Raw genomic sequence first — 27,434 nt, forward strand, 5'->3', positions numbered from 1 at the left:
CCACAAGAAGAGTAAAACTGTAATCCATCACGAAAAAACAGGAACCGATACAACTCTTAAGCAAAAACCCTTTATTTACACACTAAATCAATTCTCTTAGCACCTCGGCTAAAAATAGCCTTTACAGAGTTAACTCACTTCTAAAATGAACTCCTTTTGTACAAAATAATTTAAACAATCATCTAATTAATAAAACAATTATTCAATATTAGCAATTAATTATATAAAATACTAAAAAAGTTTTTATGTAAAAAAATGCACTTTATATAAAACTTTTCCAATTGCACTCCTTATTCATACCCTTTGATTGGAGTGTATTATATTTTAATATAAAAATTGATTCTTTCTTCCTCAAAAATACTTAATGCTATCTTCTCTCAAGAAATTTGAATTAATTTGCTCTAAAACTGTCATTTGTAAACCATTAAGGTTTCCTTGGTGTACCCTATTGAAATGTACTGCTACTAGGCTAATTGTTTTGTTATTTTTAACATCCCTGGTGTGTTCCTTACTCCTTTCTAATAAACTTCTCTTACTTTCCCCAATGTAATAACTTCCACAGGGACACTTAAGAGCATAAATGATGCCTATACTTTTACATGTAAAAGAGCCCTGTGCCTGAATTTGTTTCTCCATTAATTATACTAAAACTATCCACTATACATCTGCAGATGGAACAACTTCCACAAGGCTTAGTACCTTTAATTCCTATTTCCTTTCTTGTAGGTCCCATGTACCAAAACATCTTTGAGGTTACGTCCCCTCTGGTAAGAAAACCTTAATTTAACATCCTGGAGGGAACGACCTCCCTTCTATTTATGTTCCAATAATCTCTTAACAGTTTTTTCCTGTCTCGCTGAAAACAAAGTGTATTTTGAAACATAAAAAAGATTTTTTTCTAAACCAAAATGGTGAGATATTTTCCTATTGTTATTATATCTTTTGGATCCTACAACATTACTCTTGCTTTCATTATTTTATTATAATTATATCTAACTATATTTTCATCGTAGCTCCTATTCAGAAACATAGCTACTGCCTTGTTGGATTCCAGTTCACGCTCCTGTGCTTCATTACATAATCTGCTAATTCTTAATATTTCACCATAGGGAATAGATTCCAGGGTATGTTCAGGATGACAACTGGAAGCATGTAGCATATAATTTGATTGTTCAGACTTCCTGAATATCTTGTTTTTTATGTGTCCACTATTCAAACCTTCTAAAGAAATGTCCAAATAATTAATCAATGTACCTTCTTGTAAACCATCATATCTCATAAAAAAAAATCTATTTTCATTTAAATATTTAATAAACGACTGTACCTCATCTTGTCCACCTTTACAAATAAAAATGAGATTGTCAATGAATCTGAAGTACTTCTTAACCTATTTTTTTATAAAATGTACTTATATATATATATATATATATATATATATATATATATGAGTGCTTTCTACTAGGCCCATAAAAAGATTGGCGTACATGGGGGCGAAAGCTGCTCCCATGGCTGTTCCCTGTATTTGTTTATACAGGCTATTATCAAATTCAAAAATATTGTTAGTCAAACAAAGTGGATAAGCTCTTTAACATATTGAGTTCTAGGATTATCTCATAGAAAATAGTCTAAAGCCTCCATTCCAAATTTATGTCGGATATTTGCATAGAGGCTAACTACATCTAACACCAAAAAGTACATTCTCTCTTCCCATGTTAAATCTCTTAACTTTTCTAAAACGTCTCAAGAGTCTTTAAGATATGAGGGTAACCTTTTTACTTCCTTTAACAGAAAATGATGTAAAAAACATCCTAAATTATGTGTAAAATAACCACTCCCTGATACAATAGGTTGTCCTGGCAGATTCTTGATGTCCTTATGTATCTTAGGAACACAAAACAATTTTGCCATAGTACTATTCCTGCTAGAAAACTTATTCATTACATCAGAATCTGTGAAATAATTTAATGTAATAAGCCTTCATACTCTTTCGTAGCTTGTTCATAAATCGCCATATCTACTTTTTTTATAAACCTGTTAGTTTTTAAGATGTTCCATGCACATTTTAAAATAAACATGGGACTGCATCACTACTAATGTCCCTCCTTTGTCTGAGAATTTAAATACTAGTTGGTCATTATGACTCAGTTGTTTCAATGTGTCCCATTCTCTTTCAGTCATGTTGAATGCCTTTGTATTTTTATAAAATTCATTAACTTATTTTTCTAGGACAAAATGAAATGCATAATAAAACCGCTGTATGCTTTCATTCTTGAAAGGTGGAATAAACATGCTTTTACAAGAAACTTCCGTAGTATCTAAAATACAATAAGCATTAATTTCCATATCCGAATCACAAGAATAAAAGCTATCTTCCCTTGTTGAAATTGTATCTTCAAAAAACTGCTTTTATTCTACATTATTAGTGGCATTAAAAAAATCTATTATATGCATTTTACGTACCAGTCTAAATAAATCTCCTTTTAACTCCTACAATCTAGGTCAGCGGGGATGAATTTTAAACTCCTGTTCAAAATTGACATTTCTACATCATTAAAAAGATAACTAGACAAATTAATAACATATGTATTGTCAACAAAAACATTTTGCAATGCCTTGTTAATATGTCCATTTACTTATTTTTGTGTGGGAACCAAACTCTTGTTCCCTATTAGTGTCCTGTCCATGCCAGGAATGTTTCTTGTTAATGTTTCTCGGCCCTGTGGAGTCTCAAAATGTCTTTTGGAAATATTCTCCATTATATGGTTTAGGTAACGCTGGAAGCTGTTCATTTTCAAAATCTCCTTCTTCCATGGAAGACACCGCACTCTCTCAAGAAACAAAACTGAGCGCGAAGGCTGCATTTCCTGTTCTTTTTGGAACATCACTCCTTGATGTCTCGGTTATTGATTGGACGTTTGCACAAATGCTTTTTTTTGGTCATAGTCTCACTCTCTGCAGTTTATTTTTCCTGTTGATCAAATCCTTTTCATATGAAGACAAGCGATCATTCATACTCTACAGGAAAGATTCCAGAGCAGAGTTGGAGGATTCTTTTATAATGTCTACACATATCTTTTTGGTCTCTTCCTTAAGTTTGTCTTTTGAGAGTATCCCTCTCTACTAATATAGCCAGCCACTCACAGCTGCAACGATGTGCAGCTGCTACCCACCTGTCAAAGAAACTTTGTTCGTCCTCTTCAGACAGGTTAAAGGGAGTAGATGGACTATTTATTGCACGGAGCCCTCGAGGTGTTATTTTGAGCTCCTGGTACCTCTTTAGACTTTGTAAATTATAATAAACTGCAGTCTCTTTAAATATGCATTTCTCAATCTGCATGCAACAATTCCTGAACAGCTGGCATAAAGGATAGTTCCGTTTTCTTAACCACTGTAGAAAATGGATTAGATAAGGAACGCGGTCTGTTCTCATCCCATTTATTAAAAACATGAGATGAATTATCCAGGGAACTATTAGCTATAGCGTTCGCTTTATCCGATACCATGATGTCACCAGTCCTCTGGCCCTGTTGCAAACAAGTCTCATCTCTTTTTTTGTGAAAGATCCATCCTCGCCTCATGAAATATATGAGGCAAAGAGGTGAAGGATTCACTGGTCATCTATACTATTACAACCACAAGAAAAGAGTAAAACTGTAATCCACCACGAAAAACCAGGAACCGATACACCTCTTAACCAAAATCCCTTTATTTACACACTAAATTAATTTTCTTAGCGCCTCGGCTAAAAAATAGCCTTTGTAGAGTAAACTCACTGTAGGATAATAGCTTTAGTATGTCCTAGTCAGAATTGCTGGCTCTGGGCTTGTTTGTTTATACAGTGACTGTTCAAAGCACATGAACAGGCCATCTTGAATTAACTGAAGCCTTCTTTACCTAGGCTAGATTGTGTTAATTGGCTGCTGGCTAGTGGGGGCTGGTTCTTTTGTGTTCTTGTAAAAAAAAAAAAAAAAAAAAAAGTTGTCTTAAGCTTGTATCTTCTGGTATTTAAGCCCTAACTTTGAGAGAGTTTCTGTCTATACACACTGAGCAGAGAGAGGTGTTGACTACAACTGTTAGCTGAGATATACAAGTATGCTGTTTTTTTCGATTATTTATACAGATTATTGTTTCTAGCAATTTATATATAGCACTTTTTATTGCCTGCTGCACAGTTTTTGAGTGTATTTTTATTGCTATTACCTAATCTGCACGGGTAACTGATTTGTTTGCAGTTAAAAAAGCATTCTGTAGAGTCTCATTGCTCCTTTATCTGTTTAAAAACTTTCATTTTGTGGCTTTCTGTAGTGCTTACTCTCTGTAGGATAATAGCTTTGGTATTGTCCCCACCCTCCCTGTTGGTGTCTTGCTGTTATATATGGTGGCTTTGCAGTTGCTCGCCCCTACTGTAAATCTGATCTGGGACTCTCCTCCCAGTCTAATGTCATTAGCTCATTCTACCTAATACAGAGAGAACATTTGATGAGGCCTTCTGTTTCTCCTTTTTCCCTTTCAAAAAAAAAAAAAAACATTTTTGCCTGAATCTCCTTGGTTCTGACTGTGCTTCTTAAACATTTTGGAAATATAGAGTATATTTAGAGCATTTATTATAACTGTAATTGCCTTAATATTGCTACAATTCAAGTGCTCCAGGTTCCACTGCATCTGAAGTGTTTGTGTGTTTTAGCTGCTTTTCTGTATATATAGACTTTTCTGTATATGTAGACTAGCTACTTATTCTGCTGTGTTACTGCCTCTTAAATCGTTTTTCAGTTGTGCACTTGCCTTGCTTCATTTAAAAAGTTTTAAATTGCTAATTTTGTAGAGCTTTAATTGCATTTACTGTTTAGGACTACACACTCAAGTATGTTAGCCTTTTCTGTGTTTATTTACTGTATTATTGCATTGTTTAGCCTGTTTCAACAAAAAAAAAATACTATCTTGTTTGCTTGTTTCCCACCTTTTCTAGCCAGTCCATATCCCAGGCTTTGCTTGTCTCATTACTTTATTTTCTGTGCTCAGAGCTATCCAGACCTTGCTGTGGTAGTGGTAAGTCCTACTGCTTACCAGTGGGACTGGTGAGCATTTTACTGCCTATCTAATGCTAGAGGAGTGGTTTCCATAGTTTCATAGTTTGGTACTAGGCTATCTGCCCTGGGGCATTTATAAGCCTAGCCATAGTGATGTGGCTTTCGCCACCCCATGTAATGGTACAAAAGTGTACAGAATAGATTTAGAATACTGTGCCTCTGTCTAGTAGTGGCACAGAGTTGACCCCTGGGGTAAACCTACGATCTCCCATCCACTCGTCAAGATTTCTCTTGAAGAGAGTCAGTGAGGGGCTCTGCCTAACATGAACTGGGATTCTGTTCCAGAGTATGGGAAGCCTCTGAGTTATGAATCTGTCCCTCCAGCATGTCCTATTCATATTTGTGCTGAGGTTCAAATCTTTAGCTCTCGTGGTTCTGATGGATTTGGATTTTTTGAGGTGGAGCATGTCCATCAATTCCTGATTGGACATGGCCTTGTACGTCAGGCACAGATCACCTCTGAGTAGGCGGTATGCTACTGAATAGAGTTGGAGTTTCTTTAGTCTGGCAGCATATGACATATGTTGGAGACCCTTGATCCTCTTGGTGAGGTACTTTTGGGGTCTCTCTAGCTGTTTCATGTGCCGGGTGAGGTACATACCAAATGGGGCATTGTACTCAATCATGGGCCTGATAAGGGAGGAGTACAGGGGCACAATGACCTCCTTTGATCTGGATGTGAATCCCTTCATGATAAGGTGGGCAAGGTAGAAAGTCTTTCTAACCACTTTGGCAATGTGGGTGTCAAATGAGAGGTCACTATCGACTTGGGTCCCCAGGTCTCTGATTACCTTTTCCGTACTCAGTGGGTTACCGCCTATGTGATAATTTGTGGGCACTTTGTTTTTCCCAAAGGGGATGACTATACATTTTTTGGCATTTAGTTTAAGGCCATGACTCCGGCACCAGTTGTCCGTTTCAGTGAGGCCTTTCTGTAGGATGTATGTGTCAGCTGGTGTATCGACTATGGTGCCTAGTTTGCAGTCATCTGTGAACTTTGTCAGCCACAACCCTCCCATGTTTGCTTTTACATCTGAGAAATAAATGCCGAACAAGAGGGGTCCCAGGACAGAGCCCTGTGGGACACCACTTGTCACTGGCTTTGAGTCTGACATGGCTCCAGCGATTTTGACTGTATGGGTTTTATCCTTTAGCCAGTTTGCCACCCATCTTGTGACATATGGATTTACATTTAAGCTGTTGAGCTTGTCTATGATGCCAGAGTGGGGTATTGTGTCGAAAGCTTTAGCCAAGTCAAGGTAGGCTGTATGGACTGCTTTGCCCTCGTCAATGGCTCTAGTGACTGTTTCGAAAAAGTCAACCAGGTTTAAAAGGCAGGATCTGCCTTTTACAAAGCCGAACTGGGTGGGATCAAGTGTCTGTAAGTCCCCAATGTCTCTGTTTATTAGTTCCATAATGATTCTTTCCATAGCTTTGCAGACCAGGCTGGTTAAGCTTATGGGGCGGTAGTTACCAGGGTCAGTAAAGGTGCCTCCTTTGTGGAGTGGGACTACTGTTGCTGTACACCAGTTTTCAGGTACATATCCTGTAGTAAGGCTAAGGTTAAATAGCATTTTTATGTGTGGGTTTAGCTCCTCTTGGAGTTCACGTAGCACGCAACCCAGGATACCGTCAGGTCCCACTGATGCTGTCTTTTTAGCTTTGCTGAGGGCGGTTCTCACCTGGACATCTGAGATGACAGGGAGGTTACATTCAGATGGGATAAGTATTTCTTCTTTTGGGGGTGAGGGAGGGGAGAAATTTGCACTGAACCTGTCTGCCAGAATGTTGGTAATATCTGTGGGTTCAGTGTATTTTTTGTCATTGTGAACTAACTCTGAACATATCTGACTGTTTCCACCCAAGTTTCTAACATAGCTGAAGAAGGCCTTGTGGTCATCTTTAGTGTCCATAGCGATTATTCTCTCAAAGTTGGCCTTGGATGTTTTTATGAGAGAACGTAGCTTTCTACTAGTGCTGATCAGAGATGCCTTCTCTTTATGGGATTTTGCTCTGTCGTGCAGTAGCTTCCTTCTTTTGTTATACAATTTGTTTATGGCTGGGGTCCACCAGACAGGACGCCTGCCCTTGGTGGAGAGGGTCTTGGTTTTATTTGGGATTGCATGATCCATGCATTCTTGGAGATGTCCGTAGAAAGCATTTGTGAAGGATTCTGCATTGTGAGATGTGGTTTCCACTGTCCCAGTGGGCTTAAAGGATACCATCTCAGTTTTAAGAAGTGTAAAGTCGGCTTTTGAGAAGTTTTTCACTGTAGTCTTTTGTGTTGGGGTGGAGGTGGGATATGTATATCCAGGGTGATTAGTTTGTGGTCAGATCTCACTAGTGAAGGGTATACTTCCGGTGTGGAGCACTTTGTCCCCATGTTTGTGATGATCAGGTCTAGTATATTATCTCCTCTTGTGGGAGAGGTGACTAGCTGTTCCATTGCGTTTGAATTTATGAATTCCAGGAACCTTTGGGCTAGGGTGTTTGGGCTAGAATAATGCACCCAGTCTATGTTAGGGTAGTTGAAGTCTCCCAATATGATGGTGTTTGGTGAGACATTCATATCCTCCAATGTCTTCAGGAAGGCTGAGTGGGGTTCCTGAGATTGGGAGGGTGGTCTGTAACATGCTACCAGATGTATAGCAGTTTTGCCTATGGTTAGTTGGATGGTCTCTGATGCTTCATGTGTTGCCACTAACCTGGAGGTGTGGGTGTCCTTGATGAATATGGACACTCCCCCTCCCTTTTTGGTTTGGCCCGAGTTTTGGGGCCGAAAAGCATGATACGAGATATAGCCTGGTAGCGCTGGGGTGCTTTTAGGAGCCTTGAACCAGGTTTCAATTACTGCACAGACATCAATGTCCTCCATACTGAGGAGTGCTTCGAGAGCCTGCATCTTGAGATTTAGACTTCTGGCGTTGAGCAGCATTACCCTTAATTTTTTTCCATTTTTTGTTTTCTAAGGAGGTGGGTTTGTCTTTTGAGCCTTGCCTAAAAAGGCACTATGGGGGAGGCAAGAGCCTTAGCCAATATCTGGAAGCCCAGTGGTGACAGATGCAAGCCGTCCCTTGCGAAGCAGCGTGGCTTGTCCAGTATGTCATCCCAAGCAGACAGACATTGGATCCCCTTAGAATGACACCAGTATTTGAGCCAATTATTAAAGCTGGTCATCTTGTCTTTGTATTGTGGCATCATTCTTGGTGAGGGCAAGATGCTGCTCAGGGTCAGAGTCATACCAGCTTGGGCTACATAATCAGAGAGCTCCTCTATGTCTCTTTTCATGTAGTCCAGGGAGGTATGTCTCAGGTCATTCACGCTGGCATGGACAATGACGGAGTCATATTTGTACTTGCTTTGGAGTGACCTGAGTGCGTGTGTTATGTGGCAGATCCTAGCTCCCGATAAGCAGCTCACCGTTACCCTCTCCTTGTTCAGCCTGGTAAGCGGAACGTCAGTGTGTCTGACTATAGAGTCACCTATTACTAGTGTATCAGGCATGGTGTTTGGCCTTAAGGGCTGTGATTGTTTGACACACTGATTTATTGAATTATGTGATGCACGTGTTATGTTTTGAGGTGGTGGATTTTTGGGTGTCTGCTTTGGGAGCCTCTGTTGTTTTGGTAAGTTTTTTGTTAGAGCCTCCGAGTATGTTTTTGTGTTTTTATGTGTTTGGTTTGCAGTTGTTTGGTGTGTGTGTGGTTATCTTCTCCTCCTGTCTGGTCTTGCCAGTCCTGAGTTGAGACAGTTCAGCCCCCAGTTTGGCTATATAGTTGCATCTCTCACATGTATTTGTGTTTGTTGGGAGGAGCAGAGGGTTGTCTGTGTACATGAGACAATTGTAGCATTGTCTCAAGATTCCCAGATTAACCAGTTGAACCGGAGAGGATGCCAGCAATCTACCACTCGACATGCTAGAATATTATAAGGGAGTGCTGTGCCTTTAAGGGAAGTGGGTACTCACAGGGAAGGTAGGTGGATGTAGTGCTTACTTTAGTTAGTGAGTGCTTACTTAGAAGAGAGGTTTTGAGAATAAGGGTTAGGCTTATAATAAAGCGATTAGACTAGATTATTATAAGAGTAGAGCTTTCTTAAGGGAAAATTTGAAGTTGTTTAACTGGCGCTGCGCTATGCACACAACCGCGCAAAGCCAGCTCTGAAATTGTAATTTTATTAGCCTTTTTGGGCTGATTTCTATCCCTTTCTACTTCTGGCATTAAAACGCGTGTGTTTGCACATTTTTCACATCGTGCAGCACTGCGAGGCTACAGTTAAACTATTCCAGGTGCCAGAAAGTCTGCTCTTCAAATTTTCCCTTAGAACTAGCTGGTTTCTCAGTAGTAGCACTAAAATCTGAACCCCTGTGACTAGCACTTGCTCTAGAACCTGCTGGAATGCACGAGGAAGCCTGAAACTGATTCAAGCACTCAGCGCTCCTTGTCAATAAGGAGAAATTAATTATAGGCACTAAACAGCCTATAATTGCAAAGTACCTTGCAAAGGTAAGGGAAAACAGCTATTAAACTTTACAAGAAAGCATTAGGAAGCCTGAAACTGATTCAAGCACTCAGCACTCCTTGTCAATAAGGAGAAATTAATTATAGGCACTAAGCCTATAATTGCAAAGTACCTTGCAAAGGCAAGGGAAAACCGCTCTTAAACTTTACAAGAAAGCACTAGGAAGCCTGAAACTGACTCAAGCACTCAGCTCTCCTTGTCAATAAGGAGAAATTAATCATAGGCACTAAACAGCCTATAATTGCAGAGTACCTTGCAAAGGTAAGAGAAAACAGCTCTTAAAATTTACAAGAAAGCACCTAAACAGGCATGTCCAAGATTCAGCTTCCGGTGATTTCTCCTGTCCACCTGGTGAATCTGGGCATACTGGGGCAGTGCAGCAACTGCCTCATGTACACAGACAATCTTCTCCTCCTACCACCCAACACTACAACCTGCGAGAGATGCATTTACATAGCCAAACTGGAAGCTAAGCTCTCTCCGGCCAAGAGTGTGCTAGACAGTCAAGAGAAGAAGGTTAACACCTGTATTACACCTCAAGCAACTCATAGCCCTTCAAAACCCACACCATCAACACCCACCCATAGCAACACTAAACCCACATATGCGGAGGCCCTTAACATTAACCTGCCCAAGCAACAAGGACCTCCGAAGCAGAAACGCAAACAAACACCAGTCACAACCAAAGTGACACATAGCTCACAACACCAGTGTGCCACCCAACAACAGCCCCTAAGGCAAGACAATGTACCCAACACTTTAGTCATAGGTGACTCTATAGTCAGGCACACTGATGTCCCACTCACCAGGCTGAACAAGGAGAAAATTAGTCAGCTGCCTGTGAGGTGCCAGGATCCGTCACGTAGCACTTGCACTCAAGTCACTCCACAACAAGTACAAATACGACTCTTGTCATGTTCCATGCTGGAGTGAATGACTTGAGACGTACGTCCCTGGACTACATGAAAAGAGACATGGAAGAGCTCTTGGATCATGTGACCCAGGCAGGTATGACCCTAGCCCTGAGTAGCATCCTGCCTTCGCCCAGTATGATACCGCAGTATAGGGACAAAATGATTGACTTCAACAATTGGCCAATCTTCTGGTGTCATTCAAAGGGGATCCAGTATTTGTCTGCCTGGGAAGACATGATCGACAAACCACGATGCTTTGCCAGAGATGGTCTGCACCTGTCACCCCTGAGATTCAGGTTACTGGCTATAGCTCTTGCCACCCCTAAAGTGCCTTTTTTAGGCAAGGTTCAAAGGATAAAACCACCACCGTAACCGATACAAGCATGCAAAATCTGAGGGTAATGCTACTCAGTGCTAGAAGTCTAAACCGCAAAATGCACTCTCTCGAGGCACTCCTAAAAATGGAGAACATCTCTATCTGTGCAGTAACTGAGACCTGGTTCAAGGCTCCAGAGAGCACCCCTGCAATACCAGGCTACAATTCTTACCACACTTTTTGGCCACAAAACCAAGACCGAAACACTAAAGGTGGAGGAGTGTCCATATTCACCAAGGATATTCACACCTCCAGGCTAGTTGCCCAACACAATGCAACTGAAATTCTCCAGGTGCAACTAACACTAGGTAAGACGGCAATCCAAATTGTAGCTTGCTACAGATCCCCCACCATGCCCCAAGATTCTCACTACACCTTTCTAAACATACTGGAAAATATTAAGATACAACCAATCACCCTAATACTGGGTGATTTTAACTACCCTGCCATTAATTGGGAAAACTACTCTGGTACCGACTCCTTTCCCAACGGTTCTTGGAATTCTTAAATTCCAACGCCCTGGATCAACAAATCCATTGTCCCACCAGGGGAGCCAATATCCTAGACCTGGTCATTACCAACATGGGAGATAGATGCTCCACACCAGTGGTCACCCCCTCATTGGTCAGGTCTGACCATAAGCAAATCACCTTTGACATCCACATCCCACCCCCACCCCTCAGTAAGGAAACCTTCTTAAAAAACTTCTCCAAAGCCAACTTCATGCTACTGAAGTCAGAAGTGACAAACTTCACAACACCCACGCAGACAGGAACTGGAAGTTCGACTGCAGAATCCTACACTAAGGCACTGTACGAGCACATCCGCTCATGCATGAATCGTGCCTTCCCAAATAGAACCAAGATGCTCTTCTCCAAAAAAAGGAAGCCAATCTGTCAAACTATACAACAGAAGGACGAAACTGTTGCAGAAAAGAGGAAAATCCCAGGATGCAAAAAACTCCCTCACCAGCCTCAGTAAGAAGCTGAGATCCCTCATAAAATCCTCAAAAGCTAGTTACGAAAATAAAATTGCCAAAGATTCCAAAGACAACCACAAGGCATTCTATAGTTATGTCAAGAATCTAAATGGCAATGCTAAGATCTGCTCTGAGTTACAACAGAATGACATTAAATATACTGATCCCAAGGATATTGCCAATATCCTAGCAGATCAATTTAGTGCCAACTTCACCCCCTCTCACCCCCTAAAGGGCCCATCTCAATACCAAAAGATTGCCAAATTCCGATAATCACGGCCACACAGGTAGAAACCGCACTCTCTAAAGCTAAGAAAACAGCATCCATGGGACCAGATGATATCCCAGGCTGTGTACTACATGAATTACAAAATGAACTGGCACCTCACCTAAGTGTCATGTTTAATCATAGCCTCACCTCAGGCTTCGTGCCAACTGACTGGCGCACAACTACAGTTATCCCGCTCCACAAGGGAGGATCCGCCTTGGATCCCGGGAACTACCATCCCATCAGTCTGACAAGCCTGATCTGCAAGGGCATGGAAGGCATTATCATGTAACTTGTAAACAAAGACATTGACAACCTTCAAACACTGGACCCCATCCAGTTTGGGTTTGTGAAGGGCCGATCTTGTCTCCTGAATCTGATTGACTTCTTCAAATCAGTCTCCAGAGCTATGGACAAGGGTAAGGTGGTCCACACAGCCTATCTGGACCTCGCCAAGGCCTTCAACACCATCCCCCACTCTGGAATCATAGATAAACTTACTAAGGTGGGCATAAATCCCTAGGTCACTCGATGGGTTGTCAACTGGCTTACTGACAGAACCCAGACTGTAAAAGTAGCAGAATCCAAATCCAGCTCCAAACAAGTGACAAGTGGAGTACCTCTGGGTTCAGTCCTGAGACCACTCTTGTTTGGCATCTATTTCTCTGAAGTACAGGCCAACACTAAGGGACTCTGGCTAACAAGGTTTGCAGATGACTGCAAACTGGGAGCCATTATTGAATCTCCAAATGATGTGGATATTCTACAAAAATGCTTTACAGAAACAGATGCCTGGTGCCAGAGCCATGGGGTCAAGCTTAATGCCAAGAAATGTATAGTTATCCCCTTTGGAAAAAAACATGTACCCATGAATTACCACATAGGTGGCAGGACGCTAAACATTGAAAGTGTGATGTGAGACTTAGGGACACAGGTGGACAGTGGTCTCACTTTCAATAACCACATCACCACAGCAGTCAGGAAATCCTTCTATGTGGCACACCTCATCACTAAGGGCTTTTCATCCAGAAAAAAAAAAGGTCATTGTCCCACTGTACTCATCCCTCATTAGACCCATTATAGAGTATAATGCCCCATTTGGTATGTACCTCACAAGACATCTGCAACAGCTGGAAAGGCCACAGAAATACCTCACTAACAGAATCACAGGCCTAAAGCAGATGCCATATGCTGACCGTCTAAAAAAAACTCCAGCTATACTCTGTGGCATATTGTCTACTCAGAGGCGATCTCTGCTTAACATATAAGGCCATGTCAAACCCTGAGCTGTTGGACATGCTCCACTTAAAGAAATCCCAACCCCTCAGAGCCACATGCTCCAGGGATGTAAACCTTGTCATCACAATGAACAAAACATGCTGGAGGGATAGGTTCCTGACCCAGAGACTCCCCATACTCTGGAATAGACTGCCCATACATGTCAAGCAGAGCGCCTCATTGGCCCTCTTCAAGAGGAACCTTGATGATTGGATGGGAGATTGACCCCGGGGATCATGTCAGCCGCCCTGCTAGACAGGGGCCCAGAGAAGTAAATATTGTGGGAAGAAATATCCAGGGAATTGGGAATTTTTATGGCTAGGCTTGAATAGGCTCTAGGGCCGATAGCCTAGTACCAACCTATGAACCTAAAATGAACTCCTTTTATTCAAGATAATTTAAACAATTATCTAATTAATAAAACAATTATTCAGTATTATAATCAATTAATTGTATAAAATACTTAAGTGTTTATGAAAAAAAATATTTAAACTTTATATAAAACTTTTCCAATTGCACTCCTTATTCATACCCTTTGGTTGGAGTGTATCATATTTTAATATAAAAATTGATTCTTTCTTCCTCAAAAAATACTTAACACTATCTTTGCTCAAGAAATTAATTTACTCTAAAACTGTCACTTGTAAGTCATTAAGGTTTCCTTGGTGTATCCTATTGAAATGTACTGCTACTGGGCTAATTGTTTTGTTATTTTTAACATCCCTGATATGTTCCTTACTCCTTTCCAATAAACTTTTCTTACTTTCCCCAATGTAATAACGTCCACAGGGACACTTAAGAGCATAAATGATACCTATACTTTTACATGTAAAAAAGCCCTGTGCCTGAAATTTTTTCTAAATTAATTATGTTAAAAGTATCCACTATATATCTGCAGATGGAACAACTTCCACAAGGCTTAGTACCTTTAATTCCTATTTCCTTTTTTGTGTTTTCCAGAGGTTTCTTGTAGGTCCCATGTACCAAAAAATCTTTGAGGTTACGTCCCCTCTGGTAAGAAAACCTTAATTTAACATCCCCTGAGGGGAACGACCGTCCTTCTAGTTATGTTCCAGTAATCTTTTAACAGTTGTTCCTGTCTAGCTGAAAACAAAGTGTATTTTGAAATATAAAAAAGATTTTTTTCTAAACCAAAATGGTGAGATATTTTCCTATTGTTGTTACATCTTTTGGATCCTACAACATTACTCTTGTCTTTCATTATTTTATTACAACTATATCTAACTAAATTTTCGTCATAGCAACTATTCAGAAACGTAGCTACTGCCTTGATGGCTTCCAATTCAAGCTGCTTTGCATCACTACATAATCTGCTAATTCTTAATATTTCACCATAGGGAATAGATTCCAGGGTATGTTCAGGATGACAACTGGAAGCATGTAGCATATAATTTGATTGTTCAAACTTCCTGAATATCCTGGTTTTTATGTGTCCACTATTCAAACCTTCTAAATAAATGTCCAAATAATTAACCCAATGTACCTTTTTGTAAACCATCATATCTCATAAAAAATCTATTTTCATTTAAATATTTAATAAATGACTGTACCTCATCTTGTCCACCTTTCCAAATAAAAATGAGATTGTCAATGAATCTAAAATACTTCTTAACATATTTTTATAAAAAGTACTTCTATATATATGAGTGCTTTCTACTAGGCCCATAAAAAGATTGGCATACATGGGGGCGAAAACCCCCCACATTCACAAATAGTATCAAATCCTTGAGTTCTTTAATGGTGGTACTTCTGCATAGTCAATAAATTAAGGATTTGTCAGCAGGCTTCATCCTGCTAACATTCATATGAAAAATGTGAACACAAGACCATGAATCTCCAAAGTCCACGGCCACAGTACCCAAATTTCCAAAAAATGTGGTTAGAAGCAATAGGTTAAGAACAGCACGTTTATTGGTACGTAATCTGAATCACATCAAACAGCAGCAAACAATAAGCCAAGCGCTTTCGCTCGTTTATTACCGAGCTTCTTCAAGGTTAAAGATTAACCTTGAAGAAGCTCGGTAATAACCGAGCGAAAGCGCTTGGCTTATTGTTTGCTGCTGTTTGATGTGATTCAGATTACGTACCAATAAACGTGCTGTTCGTAACATTCATATGAGTCAACCTCGAGGAGTGCAACTAAGTATTTGAGATCAACGGGTTAAACACAACAAATAGTAAAAATAATAAAAAACAGAGCTCAGCAAAAGAAATAAAAAACTCACTTATTTTAATTCAAATACAAATAAGAGAGCTCCTGAATGTATGCCTGATGATCAAGAAACTACAAGCCTGCAGCAGATTATGACATTGGAGAAAAATGTACAAAATTTTAAATGGCTGCAATGGCAGCATTTAAGTTTTTAACCATACCTTGAACTAGGGATTGTTTCATGAGGCTTACATATATTAAAAATGCCAATTTATGGTAACACCTTAACAAATGGCAGAAATTAAACCTTAAACTCAGTGCTTGACTGTATGACCCTTATGAATGAGTTTTTTCTGCATATTGAAAAAAGAACTGCAAAATGAGTTGTTAGCACTGGAAAATGTCATTTTAAACGCTTCTTACTATAAAGATTATTTGCACTGTCATAATGATATGTTGGAACATTTAACAGTCTATGAGAAATGACATGAACAAACAAAAAAGCATAAGTTAGCAAGGATATCAATGACTTTAGGAACAGAATTTTTTTTTCTTGGCCTAAGAACACTAGGCTGTTAAAGGCAAGCATGAGTGATTCCAGGCATGAATTAGATGATATTACTTTACCAATGACTGCCTCTGCGTTGAAACGCGGTACATCTAGTCCATTCGTAAATGAAAGGGTTTTGAATGTAAATATTACACATGATGGTATTTAAAAGGGGGGTCAATGGTGGTAGTAGATACGGGTGATTATTTCAATGGAATTTATGAATTGTTAAAAGATGTACAATCATACAAAAAGTTTCCAAATTAGATATATACAAAGCATATAAGTACATGGATGCATGGTTGAAGGACACATTGCAAAAAGGGGTTATTTGTGAGATTATGTATGAATTTTTCCAGGTAAAAAAAACAAAAACTGGGCATTTTTTTGGAATACCCAAAGTGCATAAAAATGAGCGGAATCCATCATACAGACCATTAGTTGCAGCCAGGGCATCTAAGTTAGAGCCCTTATCCAAATTTGTAGATAGGGCCCTTTTAAAGTTGGTACAAGAAGTGGAGTAATTTATTAGGGATTCTATGCATTTTTTGAGTAAGATTAGGGACCAGGTGGTAGAAAGAGAGGATATATTAGTAACAATAGACATGCATACTTTATACTTGCATCCCATATAATGTAGGTTTAGATTGGATGTGTTTTATATGTTGCTTGAAAGTCAACAATTTGACGTGGGGGAGAGCAAATGCATTATAGAAAATGTAGAACACATTTTGTCTTAGAATCCTTTTCAAATGTAAAATAATTATTTCTTACAAACCAGAGGAGTAGCTATCGGGGCAAGGATGGAACCCAATTATGCCAGCTTAGTTATGGCTTTTTGGGAGACCAATCTGTTGCCCCACATAGCAGGGCACAGTAATCTTTTATGTTGTTATAAATTTATTGATGGTCTGTCTTTTGTGTGGAGGGGTCCAGAAGGGGACGTAAAGGAATTTGTAAAGAAAATGAATGACAGTACCTCTTTTTTAAAATTCTCCCTAGAATATAATTTTTCTAGGATTAGTTATTTAGATTTGGATATTATCAAGGAACAAGGGCAACAAAAACTGAGTACAGTTATTAGTCACAAGAATGTAGCTAGTAATAGTGTACCTCACTGTTCCAGTATGCACTCCCACATATGTTAAACACAATGTAGTCAAGGAACAGTTAATTAGGGTAAAAAGACTTACAAGTGACGTTAGTAAAATAGATGGATTTGTGGGAGAATTGCATCAAAGGTATAAGAATAGAGGGTATCCCACCAGGATTGTTAGTAATTTGTTGGAAGTAGAAGTTTCAAAGGAAGAGTTAGGGGAACATGAAGGAAAGAGAGAACGGGTTAAGAATTGGCAAGCAACCATGCCCTTCATTTTTATAGTTGATAGTGAAGCCATAAAAGGCGTCATTAAAAACAATTGGAAGATTTTAGTAGCTAACAAAGAAGTTAAGGCTGCTGTGGGAGAAAAGCCAACATTTATAAACAAAAGAGCTAGGGATTTCAAAGAGATCTTGGAAGATGCACACAAACCAAATAGTTGTAGAGTGAAGGGCATGTATAAGTGCTTAGACTGCAGAGTATGTAGATACATAGCTGAGGTGTCCCTGTGTAGAGGTAAGCACTTATGACAAAATTATAACAGTGCCAGGTAGGTTCAGCTTTGGTTCTGAGTATGTGTTATACATGGCAAAGTGCTCAGCATGTGACTCCTTCTACATAGGAAAAACCAATAGACCCATGAGGAGAAGAATTTAAGAGCACTATTATGGAATAAAGAAGAAAGATTACAATAATGCGTTGTTCAAGCATACAAAATAATGTGTCAGTTGTAAAAATGTTTTATTCTCAGTAGTAGATAATGTTTCCCATAAATTAATTGAGGACAGAAAAGGAGAGTTTGAGTATAAAAAACTCAAATGGCAGATTCTGCTCAGTGCCTACAATAAACCTGGCCTCAATAGTGGGGTTAATTATAAAATTGTTTTGCACAGGAAAGCAAACTATAATAAATGCAAGTAGAATTGCAGTTTTTTAATTGTTTTTAATGTAGTAATCAAATGTTATTTAATGAGATGTGTTAATTAATTAATTGGGTAATGTTATGAGAGGGGAGGATATTTAAGTGCTGTTTGAAGAGAAGGTGCTTCTGAAGAAGGCCATAGTTGTAATTTATGGCCAAAAGTGCTAACTTTGGATACTTTGTGAATAAAGGGAAATATTGGTTCACTCTGATACTTTGGCAGTGTTTGGAATTCATTGGACCATCTTGCAAGTATACAAAATACCTTGCTACAAAGGGACTTATCTGTACATACCACCACTAATTGTAATAATGTTAATACGTTTGTAGAACCATCTACATCTATTAATGAAGTTTCCCATGAGGAGGATTTTTGTCAGGTTTTGATGTCCATGAAGTTGAATCTCCCAGAGACAGTGGAGCTGTGAGCAAGAGACCTATCAAGGGGAAGAAAAGCAAATCTAAGAGGAAGAGGAAATGTCTGTACAAGATCAAAAGGTCCACAGACCTGCAACAGGTGAAAAGTGAAGAGATGAACAATTTTTCAGACAGTTTTGACACTGTTAATTTATCTAGCAGCATACTTTCTGCTACTGATATTCCATGCTAAGAAGTGGCTTGCAGTTTATACCAACAGCTGAAGACTCTGTTGTGGACGCTATTATTGATCTTAAGCTGTTGCAAGGAATTTACATTTTAAAATTCTGTCACTGCAAAATAGGTATGTAAACGTTCAAGGAATTTAGTTCCTGTTATTACAGTGTTCTACAGTACTTGTGATTAAGAGTTGCATGAGCTTTTTAATAATTTGAAGCATAATAAGAGTTATTATTTGCCAAAAGAAGAATTTGATTCTTTAAAGCGACTGTGAAGTAATACTAGTACTGTGCTTAAACAGCCAAACAAATGGGGTGCCATAGTTATAATGGATAGTGAAAAATATAATCTTTGCAAGCATTTTTAAACAATCCATGTACGTTTCATTTATTAAATAGGAGCAGTGTGAAGAATATAATATGTGGGGTTAATGATGTTATTTATGAGCTTCAGGTACAAGATGATATTACATATGAACTGTTCAACTTCTTATATGTTGTTAATCCTGTGCTTCCCATTTTTTTAATTTCTCCAAATCTTTTGTGTTTCTAATACCATGACGGGAATGGACCCCATTCCTAAATCATAGTACGATTAAAGTTCATGAAATTAGTATTGTTTCAATCTTTGATGTCAGCCAGAAGTGCTCTTCGCAGCACCCGCAGTGTGCCCAGTAAGGACACCTCCTGTGATTTGTACGGGGTTACATGTATTGCTAACATATCTAAATGTGATTGTAGATCCTTTTTTATAAGGCCCGTTGCTCCTACTACTGTTAGGACTGTCTGGGTATCTTTCTTCCACACTGCTCTTGTGTCTGCCTGCAGATCCTGATATTTTTGTCTAACTGTATGCAAGACACTCTAGTCACCAGGTGTGGCGATTTCAATGATCAGTGCTACTTTTGTCTTTTCATGGACCACTATATCCGGTTTTCTAGTATCCATCTTTTGAACTGTTGGTAATGGGTGATACCATGTGATGTAAACATCATCATTTTCTATGATGTTTTGTGGCTCATGTTTCCAGTGTTTTTCAGCCACTTCAACACCACAATGTTTGCACAATCCCCAGTGCAACAATCTTGCCACATTATTATACCTTTCACTATACAGTCCTTCTGCCGTACGTTAGTATGAAACAACCAAGCCACTAGGTGTGTGACTGTTTCCAATTCTGTTTTACAAAACCTACATTTGTCTGTTTTTCCCACATGTTCAGTGGACTTTGTAAACCAGCGTGTATGCAGCCCACTATCTTGGGTGGCCAGTATTAACCTTTCATCTCTTGGTTTAAATTCACTTCTCCTTAACCTTTCCTGCATTCATTCCTGATCAACATGAGGTTCTTCCAGAAGTTTTCTATACTTGTAAGTATATTTGTGCATTTTCCACATTTCTTGCCTTCTCATCTGATCCTTCCCCTTATATTATTTTTGTGTTTTTGCACATTCAGTTGCTCCCTGATTTTTATGTATTTTTATTCCTGCTTGATGACAATATGCTTCTGCTAGATTAAGCAGAGAAGTCGTCTTAGATTTATTCTCTTCATGTTTCAAAACTTTCACTATGTTTGGGTCTTGTGAGGTCAGAAGATATCTGTGAAGTCCCACAATTGTAGATCTGTACATGTAATCAATTTCAAGGCGGCCCTTCCCTCCTTCGGAATGGGGAGTGTATAATCTTGGTATGCACTTCTTCTTCTTCTTTCGGCTTTTCCCGGTTAGGGGTTGCCACAGCGGATCACCTGTCTGCTCATGATTGGCAGTGGAGTTTTACAATGTCGAGTTGCCGGCCCGGCACCCAACCTTCTACAGAAGGCACACACACACACTCACACCTCGGGCCAATTTAGAGTGTCCAATCCACCTACAGCATGTCTTTGGGATGTGGGAGGAAACCGGAGCAAACCCACGCGACCACAGGGAGGACATGCAGACTCCGCACAGAAGGCACCCCAGCCAAGGAATCTTGGTATGCACTGATTGTTGTAAATCATTTGGTGACCATGAAGCATCTTTCTTGTTTTCCTATATAATCTATACAGCATGTTTTGGGGCCAGACAGTCACTCCAAAACTGTAAGTTAGAACAGGAAGAGCAAATTGGTTTATAGCTTGGATTTTGCTCCTAGATGTCATCACTGTTTTCAGTTTTAATTCAGGTCTTTTAATGTCTTCCTTACTAAGTTTTATTCACATTTGTTCATGTTTTATTGTTGATCCTTCATCAATTCTCAAATATTTATACACTACCTCTTAAGTTCTTTTGTAGCACATTCTTGTCCCAAACTGATGTTTTATTGGTGCTGCAGTTTTCCCACTTTAAAGGTTGCTTTTGCACATTTATCAAGACCAAATGGCATTCTTACATCTGAAAAAGTTTTGACAACATAAAGTTGTACTTTAAGTTCCTCATCTGATGAGCTATACAGTTTTATGTGGGTATACCTAAAATATGTAAAGATCACTTGCACCCCCCACCCCCACGATGCAACCTGTCATGTCTGGGAGGGAATGGGTAACTGAGCTCATTTCTATTTTCTTAAAAGAACCATTAAAACCCTTGTTAAAAAAATCTTCAGCGTTATATTTATGATACTAATGACTTTTTAAAATAACTTTGTCAGTGGCACTATATGAATGAGCCTGCCCACTTTATTTTTGTAGTAATGGATGTCGACTCCTAGTTTACTGTCATCCCTAATGAATATGACATACAGGCTGAGAGAATATTTATGTAAGAACACAGCATTCATAAATGGGAAAATAGAAATGATTTGTGCTGTCATAGAAGTTGTACCGACAAGTAATGTTTTCCTATTTGGAGAGCACCTGTACCATCAAGTACTAGGTGTTGCTGTGGGTGCACCAATAGCAAACACTTATGCTAACGTAGCCCTATATGGATTGTAGAGTGTGCATGTATTTAGATTAACAAATAACTATACTGATAAAATTCTATTTTATTAACAATTTGTTGACTATATTTTTTGTTTTGAAAGGGTGATGAAATTGAACTACAAGAATATGTTAGATTCTTGGAAACTATTGCAAATTTTTTGAGATTTAAGTGCTCAAAAGACTAGTCATGATCTGCTTGCTATCCAGCCTCCCCCGGATGTCTCACTAGAAGCTAGTGAATGCCCTGAAGACAATCCAGTGGTTGCCTCAGGTTCCTCTGCCGCAACTCTGTCAGAGGCCAGCATAGATCTGAATTCTCATATGTCCTTGGAGACTTTTCGAATGTCTGCTCTGGACATGAGAGGGAACCTTGGCTGATAATTTTCGAGGGACATAGGGTAATTCCTCAGATTTTAGTGAGTAAAGAGATCCCGATTACCATTATTGAAACTTGCCAAGGGTTTGATCCTCCTAGGATATTTGGGGTGGACATGCCACTCAAGAAAAAGCAAAACATATTTCCCTTGTTGCTATAGATCCACAGCACGAATGGCAGGATTTTACTTAGGGTCTGTTCAATGCCATAATAGCCTTGAAACCTTCTCAAAGGGTATCGGTCCCTGTCTCTCCCTGGTCTTCCACCCCTGTTGCCAGGCTTGGAGAATTGGATTCATCAGATGATTGCTTGGATTTTTGCTTATTCTTCTCATATTACATCCCTTGTAGACTATGGTTTGAAGTAAGAGGATTCCTTGAGTCCAGACCCCCCCCCCCCTTGGAAGAGTTGTCCTTTGGGGATATTATTGCCCCATGATGGAGTATTTTAAGTGGGAGTGATCCCAGGTCTCTGACATCCAAAACAGGTCTTACGAGCTTCTACAAATGAGTCTTCCAAGCCATCTGCTGTTCCTCCTGTTTTGGCAACCCTTTTGGAAACTTTGAATGCTGCCTGTATAGTGCCAGATTCTCAGCCTCCAGCTCCCAAGAAACCTGACAGTTTCAACAAGGTGCCGCAGGATTGCAAATTTTTGTACAAGTGCCCTTCTGCTGATCCTTCAGTGATTTCAGTTTCCTGTGATAAACCTTTTAAGCTGTTGCCATCTACTAATCTCCTTCCTTCAGATAAGGACAGTTAAGCTATGGAAAGGTTTGGTAAGAAAGTATGTACTGCTGCCACCCTATCTTTTTGGGCTATTAATTACCAGACCAACAGGACCAGGCATGTTCTGAATTTTCTTTCCCAAGTAGCTAATGTGGTGTCTGTCCTTCCTGATTCTGATGGGAAGGCTTATGTTCTTTCCCTGGTAGGGTCCACTTCCCTAGTTGCCCATCACTATATAACATGCAGCTGATGCCTCTTCCAAGGCTGCTGCCTTTGGATCTGTGATGAGACATTGGCTAAGTCTTCAGGCTTTACCTGATGATGTTAAAGCCATGCTTTGGGATGCCCCTCTGGATAACATAAATCTTTTAGAGACAGCTGCTGCTGACCTATTTATAAGTCCCTCCAGGGAAAGGGTAAGGCTTTGCAGGAACTCAAACACATTTTTGTCTCTCCTACTCCCAAATTCTAGAGGAATTACCTTTCTAAGTCTGCCTTTGTTCATAGGCAGTCTCACCGTTTTCATAAAAGCAAGACGGAATGTAGGCACATTCCTTCTGGTAAGGCCACTTAGAGTGCTTCATCTCAGAAGCCTTCCTTTCAGGATAAACCTGTGTCCATTTGACATTTGGCCTTCCCTTCCTCTTGGCCATGTCCCCTTGACTCTCTCCCTTTCTGTATCTCTTCCAAATTGGCTTCTGATCTTGGGTGCTCTGAATTTGTCAGGGGTATTTCATGATTTAGAAATCCCTTCCCCCATTTTCAGACATTCCTCAACATCCTGTAGAACAACTTCCTCATTAGAGGTTCTGCAGTCCCTTTTTTTATCAGGGTACCATTCAGCTTGTTCCACCCAGCCAGGTGGAAAAGGAGTTTTACACCAGAATGTTTTTTTTTTTTCTTTGGAAGAAGGGTGCTTTGAGGCCAGTTTTGGATCTTCATCTGCTCAGTACCTTTCTCCAGGTTTCATCTTCTGGATGTTGTCTCTTCAGACCGTGTTTACTTTTCTTCTTCCCCAGGTCTTTCTGGTTTCTCTTGACTTCAAGGATGCACACCTTCACATCAGGAAATGTTTACATTTCTCTGTTTCTTCCTCACATTTTCATTTCTCTGCTTTGCCATTTGGCTTTTCTACTGCTCCAAGGGTATTCACCAATTGCCTCACTCCTGTCGTTGTTTTTCCAGGTTTTGGAGGATGGAAGTATTTCCCCTATCTGGATGATCAACTCATTCAGTCTCCTTCTCCCAGCAGTCTGTTGCAGGATATCTAGTTTACTACTTGTCTTTTACACAGTCTGAGATTCTCCATGAATCTCAAGAAATCAGTCCTGATGCCGGCTTCAGACTATTCCCATGTTGACATCTCTTCCTTCTCCTAAGGTTCTGTCTTTGACCACCTTTTTCCAGTCTCTTCATCCTTTGGCCTTTCTCACAGCAAGTGAATTTAGCTATAAAATTAGCCTAATGTGGGGGAAAGCCTCAGGGTTCTTAGCTGCATAGTCCAAAATAACCAAATTGTATTCAGACCCATTGTTGCATTTTATCAGTGGCCCAATAGTGTCCCTAGCAATACATTCAGTTGTCACCACCTAGATGGCCATCCTAGGACTTTTAATGCCTGTGTAGTGTATTTTTCTGGCATTTAGGGCATCCAGCAAGGAGTCCTCAACATCTTTCATTATTCCTGGTCAGTAAAATTGTGTTAGGATCTGTGTTTGTCTTGCCCATTCCAAGGTGTCCTCCTAGTAAATGACTGTGCTAACCTTATCACTAGATTTTTGAAAGTTTCAGGCAGTAATAGTTAATTTACTGATACCTCTGTTTTCATACTCTGTCCAGTTTTTTTAAACTTGAAGTATGGGCATGAAGAAAAAACATTTTGTTCAGCTTTTTCCCTTACACCTCTTGCTATATTCTCCCTTGTTCTGCTCAAAGTGCCATCTTCTCATTGCATCTTTTTAAAGTTTACCTGGCATACCTGGAGATTAGCCAGCCATTGAATTTCTTCAGGGTCAGTCTGTCTCCTCGCCTTGAACACAAACACTGGGATCTCTGTCTAACTTTTCTTCTTAAAAAAGGCAGCTCATACCAGTATTCTTTGTCAGTTGGTATTTCCTTTTTCATTCTTTTTTTCTTTTCCTTTATGAACCTGATGCAGTTCGTCTGTTTGTATGGGATTTTTGCCGTGTACCCACAAGGCCTTTCCTGATACTGTAGCTTTTGATTTTCTTTTTTTTTTTTCATTTTTGTCTTTTAAGCACGTTTCTGAAGTACGTCTATATAAACAGAAGTATTTATAGTGTCTATTCAGTAACCTTAAATGCTTTAGTACTGAACATTGTTACACGTCTGCTGAGCTTTACTGTAAGATAACTGGTAGTTATTAATGCAGTTTCTGATTTGTTTCTCTGAGGATATTTTTTTCTTTTTCTTCCATTGTAGGTCTATCATGAGAGGCTGTGACAACATGTGCAGTTACTGTGTTGTTCCTTTTACAAGAGGACGAGAGAGGAGTCGGCCATTATTATCCATTTTAGAAGAAGTTAGAATGCTCTCTGATAAGGTAAAGAGTGAACTTTTAAGGCTGCCTTTGTTTATTTTTGGTGTAGTAGTTTTTAATTGATATTAAGTGTTTGAAAAGGGTGACAAGAACTTTTATGTCTGTCTGCTTCAAGGTATATATGGCTGGATATCTTGTGGTCCCCATGAACACTTGCTTAGTGTTCTCCTAACTACTAACATAATGTATAGATGTACTCCTTTGGTTCTCCAACCCAGTTTCCTAAGTGATCATTGCTTACTTCTATCTTACTGGTCTTGTAAAAAAAAAAAAAAAAAAACACCAAACCACAGAGACAGTGAGCAGTTCAGAGCTTAAAGAGCTTTACTAATACTATCCGGTGCATAGGCCTTTCGCCTTCAAATGATAATAGAATCACTCAAAAACTCACAATTATAACAGGTGAACCTCTCCACAATTAGATCAGTTAACCTCCTTAAAGTGCCCATGCAATAAATATATACAAAACATGCAAAATATACAAAATTCATTAATATAAATACATTATATGAATATATTAACATCTTAATAAATATATAAACTGCTAATACACATTAAAATAACATTTAATATGTACTAAGCATCTTTAATTTACCAAGTTGACCTCCAAATTGAGACTCCCTGGGATGCAACATTTTAAAATTCAAGATTAAGTTAGGCTCTAATTCATTAAATGTTTTACTAATGCCCCCCCACCAAACAAAACAGGTTTTGCTAATATACTAAAGAAAAATTAGCCAACATTTCCATCATGTATAACATTAAAGTGCTCACCCACTGGACTCTTCGTGTTTTTATTACGGATGTTCCCCAAGTGTTCCATTATTCTAACTTTTACAGCCCTGTTAGTTTGCCCTATATACTATTTAATATTGTTGCATCCACACCCCACAAGAGCTACTGTGGAATCTCCCTTTGGAAATAAATCTCTGCCCTTTTATACTAGTACCAGATATATTCCTAATCTTACATACGTTACAGTGCCCACAAGGAAATGACCCTGCTGAGTCTTGGGACACATTAAATAATGCCATATTCAATAATTCCTTCAAATTCAAATATCTCCCATATGAAAACTTAACAAATTTAGGGAAGTTTTGTGGAGTTTCATCATTGTCTTGTAAAACTAAGAAAGAGCCCCCAGAAATAATTATGGACAGAACTTTCCCACAAAACAAGCTACCCAACCTTAACAATCTTCAGATCTGTATTGATTGGACACCACTTTACTTCCAAACTCTTAACAATTCCATGCCATACTTTACATTAATCCAGTTTGACATTCACAAACTCTTCTACCCTCTCACTCTTGGATAGGTAGGGGCTAAGAAATGCCCGTGGCTAACGGATAGTATTTTATCTAATTGAGGGTGGCCTAATGGTTAAGGTGTTTGCCTTACAAACACAAGGTGCAGGGTTTGAGTCTCACAAGGGATAATTGGATAGGCTTAAAATGGCTCGCAAGGGCAGTTAGCCTAGTACTAATCTATGAACCATGTATCTATAAGCAAAGAGACTCGGAGTGTATGACACATGGGGAATCCTACCCCATTAATGCTCAGTTGCAGAAGACCTTCCTAGATCATAAAAAATCAACTAGCATAGCAGTGAACAGTGCCAAATTCATCCATCTAAGACTAAGACAACAAACACTCACCATTAAGCCAGATTATTTTGTAACAGAATAAAACACCTAACTGGCCACTTTTCTGTTTCCTCAAGCAGACCAACTATTAAATGATTACACAGTACTGACTTTCCAAAACAGTACAAAAAATTACTTCTTGCTGCCATAAAGGAGACTGACCCCATTTCACAAGTGGTAGCAACCCTGCTCAGTTACACTCTCTTGCTGAAAGTACAGTCCCCAGCTATTTTAGTGAAGCAAACTAAACAGTGCATACTAAATCTAAATTCCTCTTCTCTAGTTCCAGATTTTACCTGCTTCATCCTGTTTTCCTTAAACTGTCAGTTGTGAAAATTGCCAGACCTGTCACTCAGATAATTCTGTTTGTTTCTCACCACAGGTGAGGTTCCCTCAGCCTTCACATATTATATCGTCATCTCCCTGCCCAATGTCTCCCCACCAATGGAACTAAAGGACTTC

General features: G+C 39.3%; 1 protein-coding gene across 1 annotated transcript in view; it reads left to right on the forward strand.

The window, feature by feature from the left end:
- The window catches only part of CDK5RAP1 (CDK5 regulatory subunit associated protein 1), a 650,459-nt gene that overhangs the window by 156,414 nt on the left and 466,611 nt on the right, over positions 1-27,434 (forward strand). Inside the window, exon 6 of the mRNA XM_044089012.1 lies at positions 25,210-25,330. Coding sequence (XP_043944947.1) covers positions 25,210-25,330 — 121 coding nt within the window. The remainder of the gene's footprint in view (positions 1-25,209; positions 25,331-27,434) is intronic.

The sequence above is a fragment of the Protopterus annectens genome, chromosome 12.part0, assembly GCF_019279795.1.
Source record: "Protopterus annectens isolate FY-2018-M chromosome 12.part0, PAN1.0, whole genome shotgun sequence".
In the NCBI taxonomy this organism is placed as follows: Eukaryota; Metazoa; Chordata; order Ceratodontiformes; family Protopteridae; genus Protopterus; species Protopterus annectens.